General features: G+C 49.3%; 1 protein-coding gene across 1 annotated transcript in view; it reads right to left on the reverse strand.

The window, feature by feature from the left end:
* The window catches only part of GFPT2 (glutamine-fructose-6-phosphate transaminase 2), a 45,906-nt gene extending 31,721 nt beyond the window's left edge, over positions 1-14,185 (reverse strand). Inside the window, exon 1 of the mRNA XM_063086225.1 lies at positions 14,102-14,185. Coding sequence (XP_062942295.1) covers positions 14,102-14,108 — 7 coding nt within the window. The 5' untranslated portion in view covers positions 14,109-14,185. The remainder of the gene's footprint in view (positions 1-14,101) is intronic.
* Positions 14,186-18,190: the final 4,005 nt, after the last annotated feature.

The raw sequence follows: 18,190 nt of genomic DNA on the forward strand, positions 1-18,190 counted from the left end.
TCCACTTTCCACTTGCCTGTATGGCTTGGAGCTTGAGCATGAACAGCACTTTTTTTACAACAGCAAGAATAAAACCATCTTATGTCCCGTTGGCCCCTGGAGAATTACTTATCTTCAAAGTAAATCAACAAGCCAAGAAGATTTTGTTTGGCTTCATTTTCTGTATTTGTATTTCAAAATAATATTTCTCCTAATAGAAAGTAATAGTTGTCATGTTGGTTCTGCCTTTCCAAACTCTTCCACTCCCTTGTTTGGGAGTGCCCACCCATGATCCCTCTGTCCTTTCATCCTCCCTTCCCCCACTTATGAATACCAGCCCACCTCAAAGCTCAGCTCCAAAACCCCCTCTCAGGAGAGGCTTGTCCTGGACCCCAGCAGAAGTGCTCCCAGCTCTGGGCCACCCCAGTGCCTCACGAGACATCTACATTCCTCTGACAAGGCACAGGCTGGTGCTTCTATCTTTATATTTCTCACTGTGGCTGGGCACGCAGTCCTTGTTCAATAAATGCATGTGGAATAGAATGACCATAAATCTGTATTAATGTAGGGAAGCAACAGTATGGATCATGAAAAGTTACTGGGCTTCAGGCATATTCATAGTAACTGTGGTGGTCCATTTGAGCTGCTATACCAAAACACCACAGATTGGATGGCTTATGAACAACAGAAATGTGTTTCTCATAGTTCTGGAAGCTGGGAAGTCCAAGATCAAGGTGCCAGAAGACTGGTGTCTGTTGAGGGCTGGCTTGGAGCTTGACCATGAATTCCTACTTTGACAACAGCAGGAATGTGATCATTTCATGTTCCGTTGGCCCCTGGAGAATCCACCCTGAACACAGCCACCTCTCCACTCTAACCTCACATGGTAGAGGGGCGAGGGGTCTCTCTGGAGTCTTTGATAAGGGCACTTATCCCATTCATGACGGCTACACCCCAACCGCGTAATCTCCTCCCAAAGGCCCCTCATCCCAATACCATCACTTTGGGGGTAACGACTTCAACGTATGAGTTTGGAGGAACATAAACATTCAGGCCATAGCAGTAACTAATCTTACTGAGAACGCACTACGTGCCAGACGCTGGGCCAAGCGTTCCCACACAGATATAAGTCAAAGCTCTCAACAGTCTTCCAGGTTGGTCCTGCCACTATCCTCTTACTTTCTGGAACAGAAGCCTGGGGAGACTGCGGTTCATCCGGTCAGGAGTGGAACCAAAGAGAGCTGACTTCGGGACCTAATCACTCCTGACCACGGGGCAGTGCTTCCCGCATGATGAATACTGAGAGGGTCTGAAAGAAGGTTTATTTTCCCAATTACATTTTGCTGGGCTGAGAGAAAAGTATGACCAGGATTAAATATTTTCTTGAGATTTGAGCCTCAGAGATCACAACCTGCCCACAGATAATTGAGGGTGGACCATGATTATACACTAAACCACCTATAATATCTTCGGTCATTAAGAAGATTAGATTCAAGTCAATACAGTATATCTGAATGATTAAACTTCAGTGAAATAAATGTCATATGCATACTCCAAAACAGTAAGTAGGGTCCCATGATATGAACATTTCACTTACTAAAATTCATCTACACACACTTGATCAAAAAAATAGATGATAAAATTAAATAGGACTATAAATTATATTTAGCGTTCTTATATACAGTATGCTACTGTGCACAGGATACATTTGCATACATGGTTTAAGTTTTTTATATAAAAATCGTGCACACTGTGCTTTATGAGTAGTCACAGACATTTTTCTTTTAAAAATGGCCAAGGGCAATTTTGACAGTAAGCTATTTTTGTCTTCCTTGCTGACTTTAGGTCAGGTGAGAGGCGCTGAATGTATGGGCTGTGTGTGCAGTTCGGGGCCCCTCCCCAGCGGGCTGAGGTGCCCCCTACCCCACCCCCCCATCCATGAAGGCACCTGCCACTGTAGAGCTGTGGCGTCAAAGCTTGCACTTTATATCCTACACTTCAAACCAAGAAAACATCTGGGCATGGGATGTATTTTTGTCACCTTACTTATTAAGAAAAAGAAGAGTTACCTTTTAATGTCAACATTAAAAAATTTTTAACAGCTTTCTTGAGACATAAATCATGTACCATAGTATCCTCCTGTTAAAAGTGTACAATTCAGTGGTTTTTAGTATATTCACAGAGTTGTGCAAGCATCACCACAATCTTTGTCTAGGTGAAACTTTCCATAACATTAATTTTTCTGCATACAATCAGAAAGTTCTCTAGGTAATATTGTCAAATTCCAGCCAGTGTAAAGACCATTATAGCTACAGGAGACAATTACATGAAGGATGAAGTAACTCAATAGATCACTGCTGGAGTCTTTTAAGCTAAACTTTTCTGGCATCCTGGGAACATTCTAGAATTACATATGCACCTCCCTAAGGGAAGCTGAGAGGAATTGCTGATGATATGAAGGCACAGAAAGGTAACCATCGCCAGCTCTGAAAAGACAAAATCTGAATGGCTTTCCTGAGAGTGCTCTGTGGCTCAGCTCTCCAGTTCTCCCTGCAATTCCCCTTCCTCCCGGCCACACTTCACTTCTGAGCACATGTCAGGCGCATATGTTCTGCGTGGTGTCTGTGACTCAGATCCACAACTGCTTCCTGGAGAGACGCAGGAGGTGGTGCCAGAGCCCTGGTGAGCTGGGACAGGTAAAGGGTCCTCATCCTCAAGAGCAACGGCTGTATTTGTACCCAGCCGGGAGGCTCGTGGCCACTAGGGCAGTTTGGGAAATGACTGCAGTGAGGGAAGCTGCCAAGGAGTGGTTTCCAAAGTCTTTGTGCAAGAAGGCATAAATCTAATTTTCAACATGAAATCTCTTGCATCTATTCAGTGACTTCTTTCATTAACGAAGCACTGTCTCTTTCCTTTTGCAGCTCATCCTCTTGGCTAAATTCTCTCTGCACTCTGCTGAACTGAAGTGAATAAAACAGCATTTACACTGTGCTCTTATTATTTAAAAAAGGTAATAAAATACAATGCAGCTGATTTCCCAGGAATTTCTCTTCCTATTAAGATCAGAATTCCTTTTTGGAAACTCTTCCATCTGTAAATAAAAGCTACAAGGAGAATCCATTTTTTTTTTTTTTTAACCTATGAGATCAGTAATCAAACAGTTTGACAGTAAGTGAGAGTTTAAATTCATGCACCCTCTTTGGAAGGCAATTTGGCAATCACTCAAAAGTAAAAATATATATGTGTTGACCAGAGCTGTTGCACTTCTAGGAATGTATCCAACAGACAGCTTTGCAGAGATGCATGTGTGCATGTACATGGACAGCTGCTCAGTGTTTGTGGTCGCCAAAGACTAGAGACAGCTTGCTGCCAGGCAGAGACCAGGTAAGCGATGGTGCAGCTGCATGGGGGGCCTTTGGCAGGCCATGGCTGAAGGAGAAGGAGGTGAAGCTGTGTGCTCTCTTGGAAAACAACTTAAATCTCCAAGATGTGTCAAGTGGAAAAAGCAGCTTGCAGAACATGATCAAATTATGCAGGTGAGAGGAGGACAGAGAGGTGCATAGAGTATTTCTGGAAGGGCACCCAAGACCCAGGGGACAGTGGTTGCCTCTGAGGAGGCCACTGGACGTTGAGCAGAAACTTCCTTTCTGCTGCATGTATCCTCTTTGTATGGTTAGGAAATTTCACCACGTGCCGGTATATGAGGGGTCTTCAAAAAGTTCATGGAAAGATTCACATTATCTTTTAATTCCATTTTTCCAGGAACTTTTTGAAATACGCTCATATAATATTTTTATCATGTGCCACTATATGAATTCGATAGTAGTGAGTACATGACTGTTGCATTCTGCCAGAAAGGGGACATCCTAGTCAAGCACAAGGGTTGACAAGGACGAATTGTTTGACAGTGGCGAATGCAAACACAGCCCTGGTTCACCCTCATTTCCTGTGGGCACAGGCGTCCCTTTGAGGGGAGCTAAGAGCCTCCAGTGACATTAACAGTGATGGTGTGGCACCTGGGAATTCTGCCCAAACCTCTGCCTGGCTCTGCTTTTCCAGGGAACGGCGCCACCTTGGGTTGCTCTAACCCTCCTATCATGTCCACAGTACCAGGGCCTCTGACTGTCATTCCCTTTGCAGGGCCTCAGACAGCAACTCCTGCCCTGGCCAGGCCCCTGGCCCCTCGACCTTCTGAGCTGGGCTGGCCCAGCCTGACTTCACTATGGCTCCCCACCCCACTCGCCTGGAGGAACAACAGCCACAGAGGGAAGAAAGCGCTACCTGAACACACCTTTTGATCTGTGAAATGATGGACACAGGGTCACCCACTGGGTTAGCCTCCTTCCTCCCTCTGCCATTCCCTAGCTGTGCAACAGCAAGAAGCACAGAGGGTGGCGGTTGAGGTGTGCGTCCAGCGCCAGATACCCATCTCAAATCCCAGCTCTGCCCTTGCTTTCTGTGCAGCCTCACTGAAGCCTCCATCTCACGAAACAGGGTTCTTGGGAGAATTTAGAGTGTCTCTGTGAAGCACATATGTAAAATAGTGCCTGCCACACAGAAAGTGTCTGTTAAAATAAAATCAGGCAAGGAGCTTAAGAAATTATCCCTTAAGAAATTACCATTAAATAAAACCAAGCCCTTAAGAAATCATCATTAAATAAAACCAAGTGGAAATAGTACCATTTATTGTTATTTCTTCTTGGCCTTCTGCCTGGGGAAATGATGGCTAAATCAAATGCACGATTTGGCTATGGCTTGATCAAGATTTAATTCATCCCATAAACACCTGTTGGGTCCAGGAGGGCCTCATCACCGTGCTGGGTGCTGCAAGGTGCCGGGATGGTCTGTCTGGGGGCCTCAAAGAGTGAGTCAAGAGAATACATAGATACACAGGGACCTCTTGAGCCCTCAGGGGATTTGTGGGCAGAGGCGCTGGGAGTTGAGAGCTGGGAAAGGGCTTCCTGCTGGGGTGGGAGTAGCCAGCTCCTGCACTGGTTCTTTGCAAAGGTGGTTTTGACCCATTCTGCAGGCTTCAGGGGACAGGTTACCCATGCAATCAATGCAGGCCTTCCCCCTTCTCCCTTGTTTTTTCTTTAAAGCCATGTGGCCCTATTTATTTTCTATATACCACTTGCTTCCTTCACTTTTTGTCTGACTCCCCACTGGACTTCAACCTTCATGAGGATGAAGAGGAAGATGGGAACCACATCTCTCATCCATTGTAGTATCCCCAACACTGAGCCCAGAGCCTGGCACATTTTAGATGCTCAATAAATATTTGTTGAATTTGAATGCATGAATAAATGAATGGATGTGGATGACCAGAGAAAGTGGCCTTGGAGCTGGGCCTGAGACATAGCCATGCTCAACCATTCACAAGCAGATCTGTTAGCTGGAACCCACAACATGGACATGAGGGACAGAAAGCCCAGGGAAGTGGTTTGTGCTGAGCCGGGGTGTCAGTCCCCTGAGTGTCAGTTGCTTTCACAATGGCAGCATGGCACTGCCAGCATCCATGGCTAACCCTAAGACACTCAAACACAGAGACTTATGTCCCTCAGAAAACCCCTCCTCATCTCTGCTCCCCATGTACTGTGATGGTCTCAGGACTAGGGTAAAGAGAGCTTTCTAGACAAATGAAGCAGGTCCCAGGGAAGGATTCCAGAATTCTGCTGGGTGGGCTGCAGAGTAAACCACCATTTACAGAGGCTTCCCAGTGCCAATCCTTTCTGAACCTTATCTCATCTAATCCTCACAGTGCCTTGTGCCGAGACTGTGGTTTCATGGATATAAAGGGCATCTGAGGCTCCAAAGTCAAAGACTTGAGTAATTTACAACCAGATCTCCCAGACTGTGGGCCCAGGCTCATCACTGATCCCCTGAATCAGCATATAATCCTATCCCAAGGGGGGAGAGATAGCTTTCACAAAGGGTACTTGGCCTGTGGGAGTCCCACCTGCCACCGGATGGAAAGATCTCAGAGCTTCCCTGGTTGGGTCCTGGCCAGGTGCTGCTGTGTTCACACATCCTTCTCCTGTCTCCTGAGGTCCCAGCCCCATCACAGGACACTCCTATGTCTAATTCCCCCTTTCTCTTCCTATCCAGCCCCCTCCCCACCAGAGCCTAGGTAACCACAACAAAGCAGGCTCCAACTAATCCCTTCCTCCCCTTCTCTGCCCCCCGGGGCCTACAGCTACCATCCTCAGACTAGTGTCAAGCTCTCCTCCCATTTGGTCTGACCCATCCTTGCTCCCCACACCACCGTGCAGTGTCCCACCTCTGGGTCCCACTCCTGCAGAGTGCCCTCAGCCCAATGCAGTAACCACCTGGGCTCCCCACGCTGATTCTCACACGATGCTTCCTCTATCCCCGAACTCCAAATGAAAATAATCTTTCCCACCTCTAAACTTCCTTTTCCATCTCTGTTTCAAGACATCTTTCACTTTCTACTTGGATTTACTGCCATTTACTGGCCTTCATTCCTAGGGATGTCTGGGTGACTGGATTTTAAATGAACAGGATTTTTCAGAACAGGGCAGTAAATGGCACCAAACCATTTTGGGGGAAAGGAATTCCCTTTATGATTCTGTCTCAGTCCTTCCAATTAAGTCAAGGAGGAAGTCTCCCTTGGGTGCTATGCTTTCTTTAACAACTCTTCTTACATGTGGAAAGCTCTTTGTAAAACCAAGAGGGAGGAGACATCAGGCCTACAGAATTTGGGGAACAGCCTCACCTATCAAACTGAAATGGCAAGAGATGGAGGAGCAGTAGGAGATGCAGCCGGTGGAGGGTGCTGAGTGCCCAGAGGGACTGGACAGGGAGGTGCCCTCGTGCTCCTGAGAAGGCTACAGAGGGTTGGGATCAAGAGTCTGAGGTATAGGATCCTTGAGATATTTTAAAGAAATAAAGCACTTTGCAGCCTCAGCAAAGAGAGCTCTGGGCCAAGAATCCCTCCCATAGGCAGGAGAGCCAAGGTGGCTTTGAGAAATGCCCAGTCCTGCGGCAGAGGCTGTCCCGGCCCAGCCACCTCAGCTCAGTCACATACCCCATGCCCACATCTCTATCCTGGCACCTAGACTTTCAAATAGCTTTTCAGGGCCCCACTCTTAAAATTGATGGGGAAAGTGAGTGAGGAAAGGTTCCAGAGGGCGAGAGACTGAGATAAACTTAGAGGGACTCCAGACGAGCCTTCCGAGAGAGGACTGTAGCTTCTTGGCTTTGTCTTACCTGGGAGGACTGGGGCTTCTAGTGCTCTCTCTGCACAAGGCTTGCAAGGTCATACAGGAACTCAGAACCAAAGGTTTCATGAAGGGCTAGGGATGCAGGGGCCTCCAAAACCCAGGATTCAACCCCCAAGTGACAGATAACAACAATGACCAGCTCAGGGAGTCTGCACCCCTGGACACCCGGCCAGCAAGGATATCAGCCAAAACTAGGAGCACTGAACTCCTGGAATTTTCTTGGAGTGCTCAGGATAGGAGATAAGGGAGGGGTGGTTTGGGGCTTGGAGAATGAGGGAAGAAGTCAACTTCACAGTGGGCAGACTGGGGTCCATATTCTGATTCTGTTGAAGTGGTTCTGGAAAATTTCTCCATTTCTCTGAGCACTGGCTTCCCAATGAAAACACTGAGTAAGGGTGGGCAGTCCCAGGTAGAGATCCAGCCTGGACCCCACACTGAGGAGGGGCTTGCTCTGTGGGAGCTACATCACCGCCCACCCAAGCTAGGACCCTCCCCAGACAGAGGTCCCTCTTTCCACCAACATGCACTGCTTCTCAGAATTGAAGGGGCTGATATTTCAGTCCATACACCTAATACGGATTAGATACTATTCCAAGTCCCAAATTGGATTAATCCCTGACCGAGAGAAGAGCATGGCTAGAGTGGATTTCTGCCTGAAGGAATATTGATAAGTGTCTGGGCGTGGTGTGGTGCTGGGGGAAGGTGAGGCAAGTCTATCTCCCGGGAAAGGCCCACATTGTGGGGAGGCCACCATATGTGGCCTCTCTGACTATCCAGTCCTTGCTCACATCGACTGGGGAAGGCCATTTTATCAATGAAATGGGGATGACAATTCATGCTGCCTCCTCACAGATGCAAGAGCAAAGGTGTAGGTACCGTGGAGGCGTGTGGTCCCACAGCTGGCTTCTTACAGGTGCCCTGAGCAGCCCCAGTGCCTGGCTCAAGGTCTGCAGGGGACTTGGCTCCTCTGAAGACAGCCTTATCCTGCCTCAGGCCTCCTTGGGACTCCACAGGTTAAAGTTACCTCACCTCTGTTTCCTGCAGTAAATGTGGACAAGGCATATCTATTTTTAAGAGAAAAGTTCCTGATGCCCTTGTCATTTTAGGATTTTATCAAGAACAAGGCAGAAAGTGACATGTACTCTACATTTTATTAAAAGAAAAAAACTTAAGAAAAAAATAGAAGTCTTATTTAAATTGCCAAAATTTGGCTATAAAAAAAGCCAAAAACATTTTTTTTTTTTTCTTAAAAGATGACTGGTAAGGGATCTTAAGCCTTGACTTGGTGTTGTGAGCACCACGCTCACCCAGTGAGCAAACCGGCCATCCGTATATGGGATCCGAACCCGTGGCCTTGGTGTTATCAGCACCACACTCTCCCGAGTGAGCCACAGGCCGGCCCCCAAAAACATTTTTTTTTCAGTGAGAAATATTTCCTTTGAAAATTAAAAAGAGGCAGATGATCAGGTTAAATTGCTTGTTTTTTGCTGAATTCATCTTCAGAATTTTCTCATAAAATTATTTCTAACCGTAAGTCTCTTCATAAGCTAATTTCGCTAAATACAAAAAAAATCGCTCCATTTAAAAGCACTGTTTATTAATGCTACTTGAGGGGTCTTCAAAAGTTCATGGAGAGATTCGTATTATCTTTTAATTCTGTTTTTCTACAAACTTTTTGGAGTACCCTCATAGTACAAAATTTCCAGAAGCTTTTTTCTGAAATTGGGAAATCTGATGGATAAGACTGGCCATGGAGGACTCACATGACAATGGGAAGGAGGAGGAAGGAGCGGAGGAGGGTGGCAGCTCCTGCTGAGTCCTCTACCCGCGTGCCAGCAACGGTAAGCAGGGACAGCAGTGAGTGGAGCTGCTAGGACTGGCTCCTGAGGGCCAAGCCCTTTTCTTCCCAACTCCACATCAGGGGCCTCATGTTGATGAGCTGAAACTAGCCATGGTGAGAGTATTCACATCACAGAAATCAGCAAGCCAGAGGGCCTGTTGTTAAAAATGTATCAGCACATCACTGAATAGGGGGCTCTGTTTCACCCACTTTTACCAGCGAGGCTACAGAGGCCTAGTAGGAATCTAGACAAACAACATGATCCCAGAGACTGTGCCGTCTTCAACTCCAGTCACATAAGCAAAGCCATTTCCTTCTGAGGAATCCATCTATGAGCTGAAATGTCACAGAAGGAAAGGAGTGTCAAATGTGATGGGCGTTTGAGAGCTGGAAGAAGTATGGGGGAAAGAGCGAGTCCTCCCCTGAGTCACTCAATCTCCTTGGGTTGCTGTTTCACCATCTATAACAGCAAAGAGACTCCGCTCCAACTGAGACAAGAGGCAAGTCCCCCTTAAGCACTCGACAAGCACTCTTGAAGTATTGTGATACAAACAAATAGAAAATACACACGGTATATGCCTGTGTGTCCCTGGCCTCTCCTGATTCTGGGGAATAAAAACCATGCCTGCTCCTTTCAGGGAAGAGATGAATGGGAAGGGTATGTACACGAATGGAGGGCAAGATGCAGCAAATGCCATAAGAAAATGACACAGGAACTAACATTCAAAGAAGCTGTAAAGACTGGTCCAAATGGGCATGTGGCCCCCTGCCAGGGAAGGAGGGGGTATTTTGCCAATACTGCATTTGCTTTTTGACTGGGATGGGTCCAGTCCTAGAGTGCTGGCACCAGGGGACTTGTGTGCATGTGTGGAAGGGGGGATGCTGGTGAACCTCTGGCTAAGGTCCTCGTAGCCAAAACTTAAATCTGTCATTCACAACACTGTACTATTTTGCAAGAAAGAACCTGAAAGTGAGAATCCAGCTGTAGCAGGATGAATAATGGCCCTCAAAGAGATCAGGCCCTAATCCCTAGAATCTGTAAATGCTAGTTTATATGGAAAATGGTCTTTAGAGGTCTGACTAAGTTAAGGATCTTGAGATGGAAAATTATCCTGGATTTTCTGAGTGGGCCTTAAAAGCAATTAAAAGTGTCCTTGTAAGAGAGAGGCAGAGGGAGATTTGATGCAGAGGAGGAGGTGATATGACCACGGAGGCGGAGATTGGAGTGATGCGGACACAACCACCAGAGGCCGGCAGCCACCAGATGCTGGAAGAAGCGAGGAAAGGATTCTTCCTCTAGAGCCTCCAGACAGAGTGCAGTCCTGAAGACACCTTGATTTCATCCCAGTAAAACTGATTTTGGACTTCTCGTCTCCAGAACCATGAGAGAATAAATGTATGATGTTTTAAATCAGCAAGTTTGTGGTCATTTGTTACAGCAGCCAGAGGAAACACATACACCAACCAAGACAAGAGATGTTGATTTCAAGGCAAGTACTTTACCTTCCAGCAAGAACTAAGAATTCACCAACTCTACATAGCCCAGTCCACTCATACCCCACCCCATTACAAATTACTAAGTGCAGTAAGGGAAGGACAGGGAAAGTTTAAGAATTCATGGGTGGGAAGTGCAGTCCTTTTTGTCAAATCCCCATGCTGCTGTGACCTTGCCTCTGCCATGCCCACAGCCTAGCATGCCTGTCACTCCCTTCTCTCTGGGGAGCTCCTACTTGAGCCTGGGCCCTTATGGCAGTGTTTCAGGTCCCTCCCTTTCTTCTTGGAAAGTCAGCTCTGTGCCTCCTCTATGCCCGGGTCTCCAGCTCAGACTGCTGGGAACCAAAGGTAACATCAGTGAGTGCGGCAGCTGGGAGGGGGCTGGGAGAACTGGGAGCTGTGCCCAACATCCAAGGTGCCACCCAGGGCTATTTGGAAATATGGACTCAGGGTTGTTCATCTTTGGATTTTTTCCAAGAGAAGTAAAAAATCCCTCCTACTTATGTGAAATCTCCCAATTTTGTAATCTGGTAACTAATTTTTAAAAAATATTCAAATTCTATGCATCAAACAAAGGGATGCTTGTCTGCCTGGTTTGGCCCCAGACTGCCAGGCTGTAGCATGCACATGAGGTCTTCCTTTGTGGCAGCATTTACCTGCTGGGTTATCCTGTCCCTGGTCAGTGACCAGCCTCTGGACTGGCCCTCCAACTCACCAGTCCATTCTTTTAGGGGAGGACCACACCCATGTGACCTTTGAAACCCAGGGCCTGGAAAACATAGGGCCTCTCCACAAGCAGTTGAGCAGTCATGGCTGAATTGAAAAGGAAGGAGAGGAGGAAGGGAGGGAGGGAGAGACAGAGGAAGGAAATATAGTAATCTTTCTGTTAGCAGAAAGTCAGCAAAATGCCAGCAACTCTCGATGTCAACAAAACTGCACATGAGTACCTAAGTGTCACTTCAGCTAAACTCTCAGTGCACTGAAAGTTTTTGAGGGACATCGGCTCAGTTTTCCAAGGATCAACTACTGTCAGGCCCTGGCTTTCTGTGGGAGAAGAAGCAAAGACACAATCTGAGCCTGGTCATCAGCAAACTGATAAGGAAGGGACTTGGATCACGACCCCTGCAGGAACAACCCAGGAGATCTGAGACCTGAGGCTGCTTCAATGTGGCAGCAACAGGCAAAGCCCAAAGAAAGGACCTAAAACAATTCCTGCTCAGACACAGGTGTGTACAGAGCTCTCTGGGCATCGATTTCCCCAAATGTAAAGTGAAGAGGTTATGTGGTTCTTTCCAGGAGCATCTTCACAATTTTTGCAATATCCTTGTACCAATGGCACAATCATTTCTTCAATATTTTTTTGAAAAATTGACTAAATTTTCAAAAACTTAAATGAATTCATTACAAAAGAAAACAACCATAAAAGGAAAATCAGCATCACTTGCCGTATACACACAGACCATAACCCACAAAAAACAAACCAGTGTATTCAATTCTAGCTGGCTGCTGTTTCCTGCTATGAGCCTGGGACAGCTTCATCTGTGCAAATGGTGCTTGGCAAGTGTCAGAGAGATGTTAAAGACACATTAGCACCAAGCTGAGCCTCTCCTGGCATACTTGAAAAGGAAATAAGTTTCCCATGCAGGAATTCCACATGACTCCCTGCTGAGCTGCACACCCCCGCCCCACACCAAGATCAGCAAAAATCAACCCTAGGGAAATGAGTTCTGAGAAGGTCTCCTAGTCCAGCTCACACTTTTTGATTCTGGCTCTGAGTAGGCACCCTCATGGGCCAAGGCTGCTCCTGAGCCCTTGGTGTCCTTTGGTGACCTCAAGCCCCTTCTCACACACAACCATGAGTCAGTACCAGAATATGTTAGGATATAGGCTGGATACAACCCAAAGCTCAACCTTTCCCTAGGGGACAATACCCGCATAGCCCTTTAAAAAAGCAGAACAGAAAACTTGTGATTTTGAGAACTGGAGGAGGTAGAACTCCCCCCCCTCCAAAACCAAAAAAGCTCAGAAAGACTTTGGAGAATGCCAGATGCAAGTAGGAAGCAGGATGACAGGCTGGGGTGGGGGTAGGGGTGGAGAGACATCTGAGAGGAGGAGGGAGGGGAAGCCTCTGGTGCTGAGGGCAAGGACCCTCCTAGTTCAAGGGTCTCCTGCACAAGTCTGGCTCTAAGGCCACCAGCTGGCCGAGGGCCTTGAATGCCACAGAGGGGTTTGGAACCTGAAGGACTTCAAGATCTGGCAAAACTGCCACTTTTGCCTCATCTCTGTCCCCAGAAACGCCCAGAGGCAGCCAGCCCTACACATTGCAAATGATGTCCCAGAGTCCTGAGATTTTTGCTGAGGGTCCAGGAATTTAAACTGATGCCTGTTCCGCTTTGGTGAGACTGTATCCCAAAGTTGGCTGCTCACTCCTTGGCCGCTTGTTCCTTTTTCTTGAGCGGCTGGCCTCCCAGACAAGGCCTGTACAGACCTTGGCCCAGGGCTCTCCGCTGGTACACCCCACCCTGCAGCCCTCAGCAAAGTCAGAGAGAGGCCTTTCACGGCTTCAAAAGTTCCACCAGGTCCTCCAGCCACAGGAGCCTGGAATGGGTAACTGAATCCTACCCAAGAAAAGAGAGAAAAAAAAAAAAAGGCACAGTGACCTTTTGTCCCAGCAGAAGTTCCCGGCTCCCTCCCGGCCAGCGGAGGCGGCCTAGCCAGGAGAGTAAGGAATTGCAGATGTGCGCTCAGCGCCGCGGCCGCCCTCCCCACCTCCTCGCAGCCCAGCCGGACAGCGCCGGGGCGCCGCGGTAATCCGGACCCCGGACTCCGGGAGCCTGGCCCCGCCCCGCGCCCAGGACTCCCTCTCCTAGCTTGGGCCCGAGGCTCCGCGGCAATTACTGCCTCTTCCCGCGCCTCGCTGAGAGCCCTTTTCAGCAAAGAAGCGGCAACAACGGAATCAACCCTTCTAGGGACGAGAAGTTCAACTGGGGTCGCCAGGAGGACGCGCAGGCCTTTGTGGGGCACACCAAAGGCTGCTCTCGCTGCCGCGGGGGAGAGCACGGCGAGCTGCGGGGAGGGTGCAAGTGGGGTCGCCTCTCTTCGGTGGGCGCCGTGGGCTGAGAGGCGGGGTGGGCATCCCGCTGCAGGAATGCGTGAGCTTGTGCGTGGCCGCCTTTGTGGGCGACTCGGGGGAAGTGGAGGAAAGCGCCCTCCCTGAATACGGGGTGGGGACACCTCTGTGTTGTGGGGGTCCAGGCCCGGGACATGACCAATTCCTTCCTCTCTGTGGGGGGCCGGGCATGGGTCCCCCTATATCGGAGGCTGGGATTGGGCACCCCTCATACCTCCCTGAGACACCCACTCGGGGGCCGGGGTAGGAGGGAAGGCAGGCCCGGCCAGTGAGAGCCCCACGGTCGGAGACTGTGGCAGGTTGGCTCCTCCATCCAGGTCTCCCGCGCCCGACTCTCGGGCGGAGGTGCTGAGAGGCTGCGGCGCAGGGACCCGCGGACACCAGGAGGAGGGGGTCGTGGCTGGGTGCGGCACTCACCGCACATAGTGGCTGCTTCTCAGGCTCCTTCACGGCTCGGGGAATCTGCTCGCTCCGGACACTCTGGATACTCCGTGCGCGCCTTGCGCTCCGCGGGCTCCGGCTCCCGCCGCTCGGCCTCTGGCCCTTATAGCTCGGAGTCCTCTGAGAGGGGTGGGGCCGGGGCGGGGCCTCGTCCCGCCTGCCCGCTTCCCATTGGCTCCCGGTTGTCGTGACAACGGCTGGGACAAAGCCTCCAGGAGTCTGGGCGAGGGGCGTCTCCCAGACACAAGTCCTGGCTGTAATGCAAGGGGTCGGGCACTAGATCCTGGAGGTGGGCTGTACAGAGGGGGCAGCAAACGGTCTGAGTTCAGACCCCGACTAAACCGGATTAGACGTGGAACCTTGGGCAGGGGACTGATCGCTCCGAGCCTCAGTTTCCCCATCTGTAAAGCGGGGATAATAATGGAACCTACCTCCAAGGTGGCGGTGAGGATGATGAGACTGTGTAAGGCACAGAACACAATGTCGGGCATAATACACAAGCTCAGGAAAACCCCACAGTGAGCAGCTGTTCCGGGCACGTGCCCCTCCGTGTGACATACTCTTTTCCGAGCACCAGAAACGCGGCACACAATAGGCCTATAAACCCTGTTCCCACCCTGCGAGGATGGAACTCCTGGGCTTGGTTGAAAGATTAGAAAACCGAGGCTCCTCGGAGATGGAAGGGGACTTTGCCAAAACTGGATAGCAGCGGCAGTTGTAGAATTCGAACCTGGGATTTAATGCATAGCCAGAACTTGGAGGCAGGGATTCCCCCAGGTTATGAGTAAAACTGAGGTCGACCCAGAAGCCACCCCTCCTCAGACCCGTCCTGGGGGCAGCTGGCCCCCGCTCAAGCCCTGGGCCTCTCCAACCCGGCCGGCTTGGAGCCCGAATCCGACCCCACCGTGAGTGAGTCACCGAGGTCGGCATTTCCCCGCCCCGGTTCCGGCTGTCCCCTCCCCTCCCCTCCCCACTGCTCCGGCACCCCTAGTCCCCTGAGGAAGGTCACGAGAACTGTCCCAACATTTGCAGTACTTTGAAGCCATCTGGATTTTTTTTTTCTTTTTTTCTTCTTAGGAAAAGATCCTGACATTCTAAACAGTCCCCAGTCGTATAAGAGAACAAAATGAAGCTTTTTACCTCTTGTCTAGAGCATTTTTTCTGACATAACTCTTTCTAGCTTCACCGCGGCTCTGCAGGCTCTGGAGGCTCTGGGGAGAGGAGGTATTTGTTGTACCCATTGGACCGTTGAGGAAACTGAGGCTCACTGACAGTAAAGGAGGGGGTTTGGTTGAGTCTTGCTGCTGGGAAATAGCAGAGCTGATCCAGGAAACACTGCATTTGTTCCTCCCACTCCACTATGCAGGGTCACTTTCATTCATTCATTCCCTCATTCCTAGACACCTATTTCATGCTGGTCCTGGTGCTAGAGACTTAACGATGAGTTAGAACAGATCTGGCCTGTGCCCTCCTGCTACTTACGAAGTGGCAGGGAAGCAAACACCAGGCCAGTGGTCACACAATGAGCCAGACAATTCCAGGTAGGATACAGGGATGGTGTCAGGCTCTGCCTGGAACTGGGCTGGGGCTGGGACTGGTCCTGAGGCTAGTGCAGGTCAGTCCAGAGCCAAGGCAGGTTGCCAGAGGAAGTTAACAGACTAGAGAAGGGAGGGAGGAGCAGGTGTAAGCAAAGGTCCCACGGCCGGCCGAGGGCTAGAACTTGAGTCTGGAGATCAGGCTGTTTTGCCCTAGACTGGCTTCCACTGTCTGTAACTGAAGTGGGAATAAGATGATGTCATCAGACCCTCTGCTAACACTAAGACACCAGGAGCGCTGGGGTCCTAGCAGGGTCCAGATATGCCTCCCATTCTACTTGGAGATTCACAGCACCGTAGTGGAGAGTGGCATGAATGAATGCGATGACCCCTGTGTAGGCATATGCAGCAGCTGCTAGCCTAGCATACCCCCTGCTTTGGGGACAAATCCCCTGAGAGTTCTTTGGGAGGGCAGTGGCCTGGGCCTGGCCACATAGCTATTAGGCCCCCCCGTCCCAGCATTGGTTCAGGGCCCCACTTTCCAATAGTACCTCGATCCCACTGGCTAGCAAGGTGCGGCCACATGCTGAAATTGCAAACAGCAGCCACAGACATGGCTTCTTCACCTATACTGTTTTTTCAATGCTCTTTATAGTTGGGAGATTTGCTCTCTGACCTGGCTTCTCCAAACAACCCAGAGATCTGCTCCACTGCCTCTTCTCTCAGCACTATTCTCAACACAAACAGCTCAGCTGAGTCCGTGGCTGTCTTGGTAGACATGGGATGTACTTGCTAAACCCCCAGCCACAGGTTCTGTTCAGCTGCTTTTCCTTGTGACATTTTTGCTTGGGTCTGGTGAGGGTTTCAGGGTATAGTGAGGGTAGCCCTCTAACTCCTGCAGGGTTTCTGGCTGGACTTTCACCAGCTCTTGTATTGTCATCAGGGTCCTTGCTACCTACCAGTCTCTACCTGCCCCAGCTCTGCCTGAATCTGGCTGGGCTGTGGCTGCAGGGTGACCTGGCAAGGTTACCTTTTATCCCTTGTGGTGGATTGGATTATATCCCCCCAAAACTCACTGAAGCTTCAATTGTGTCCTCCAAGTTTCATGTATTAGAAACTTAGCCCCACTGTGACTGTTAAGAGGGTGGGAAATCCTATTATGGTAATTGAAAGGTGGAGCCTTGAAGAGGTGATTGGATGGTAGGACTGTGCTGTAGTGAATGGATTAAAAATAGTGGTCAGGGGCGTGGTTCTGAGGGCTTTAAAAAGAGAGTGAGTGAGAAGCTCTCTCTCCACCATTTCACAATGTGATACTCTGCTGTCATTGTTGCCACCAAGAAGGCTCTCACCAGATGTATTCCCTGGACTTTGGACTTCCCAGCCTCAGAAACTGTAAGCAATAAATTTTGTTTTCTTTATAAATCACCCAGTTTCAGGTATTTTGTTATAAAAAACAGAAACAGACTAATACAGAGAATGCGGAAATGCCAGGTAGATCTTGGTGGTGGCCAGAGACCCAGCCCAGCTCAAAGCCATGAAGCTCAGAGCTTCCTGGACTTCAGCAGAGGGCCCAGGGAGCTGGGAGTGCAGGAGGCTGAGGCCTGCATCAGAGAGCCCTGCATTGGATCACTCCATAGGGGAGGGGAGAGACTCTAGAGGGACCTCTGAGTGGTGCCCACAGTTAGCAGAAGGTGTGATTCAGGGAGCCCAGGCCAGACATCCCATGTGTCTTGACTTGGACAGAGTGCCCCACCTCAGGGCTGCTGATCCTCAGCTCACTCTCAAAGTGAAGGGGACAAAGAACAGCAGGGATTGGGGCTACATCCCGCACCCCCAACCCCTCCTGCAGAGCTAGGATGGGTTGGATGGGTGAGTGGGTAGGGCCACAAAAGTCCATGCTTATTGAGGGTCTGAGGGACTTTTCTGGGGCCAGGGTTTGAGAACAGTCAGAAATGGAGAGCTGGGCAAGAAACTGAGGGAGAGATCCTTCTCAAAAGGAAGAGCCTGGGGGGAGGAAGTTTGGCTTGGAGCCAATCAGAAGTTTGGCTGGAACATGGGAAAGGGGGAGGGTCATGTAGCTCTGGTTTTGGCCACCAAGTGGCTTTACACCACATCTCCACAGCCCCCAGGCCCCCGTTTCCCTTCTTCAGCACAGACTGGGGCTGCCCAGTGGTGACCTTACATAGAGTTCCTTGGAGACAAGGACTCGTTTCACCTTCTTTCCCTTTCTTCTTAAAACTTAGGAGGAGGCCTGCCACAGAGCTGAAGTTATGTATTCTTTTATGACTGCAGGTTAACTTAAAAAAAAAAAAAACACTATATATATATTTATGGCTACTTATACATTTTTATAAATTTTTTCTTACAGCAGAAATACATGGTCATTTAGCAAATACAGAATTAAAAACTTTTTTAAAGGATTAACCACTGTCAACTTTTCACATCCCTCCAAAGGTTATTCTCTGCATATATAGTCATTATTTAAACAATAATACGGTCATACTGCACACACTCTTTTGTACCTAGAGTA

The sequence above is a fragment of the Cynocephalus volans genome, chromosome 2 (genome assembly GCF_027409185.1).
Source record: "Cynocephalus volans isolate mCynVol1 chromosome 2, mCynVol1.pri, whole genome shotgun sequence".
NCBI classification, from domain to species: Eukaryota; Metazoa; Chordata; class Mammalia; order Dermoptera; family Cynocephalidae; genus Cynocephalus; species Cynocephalus volans.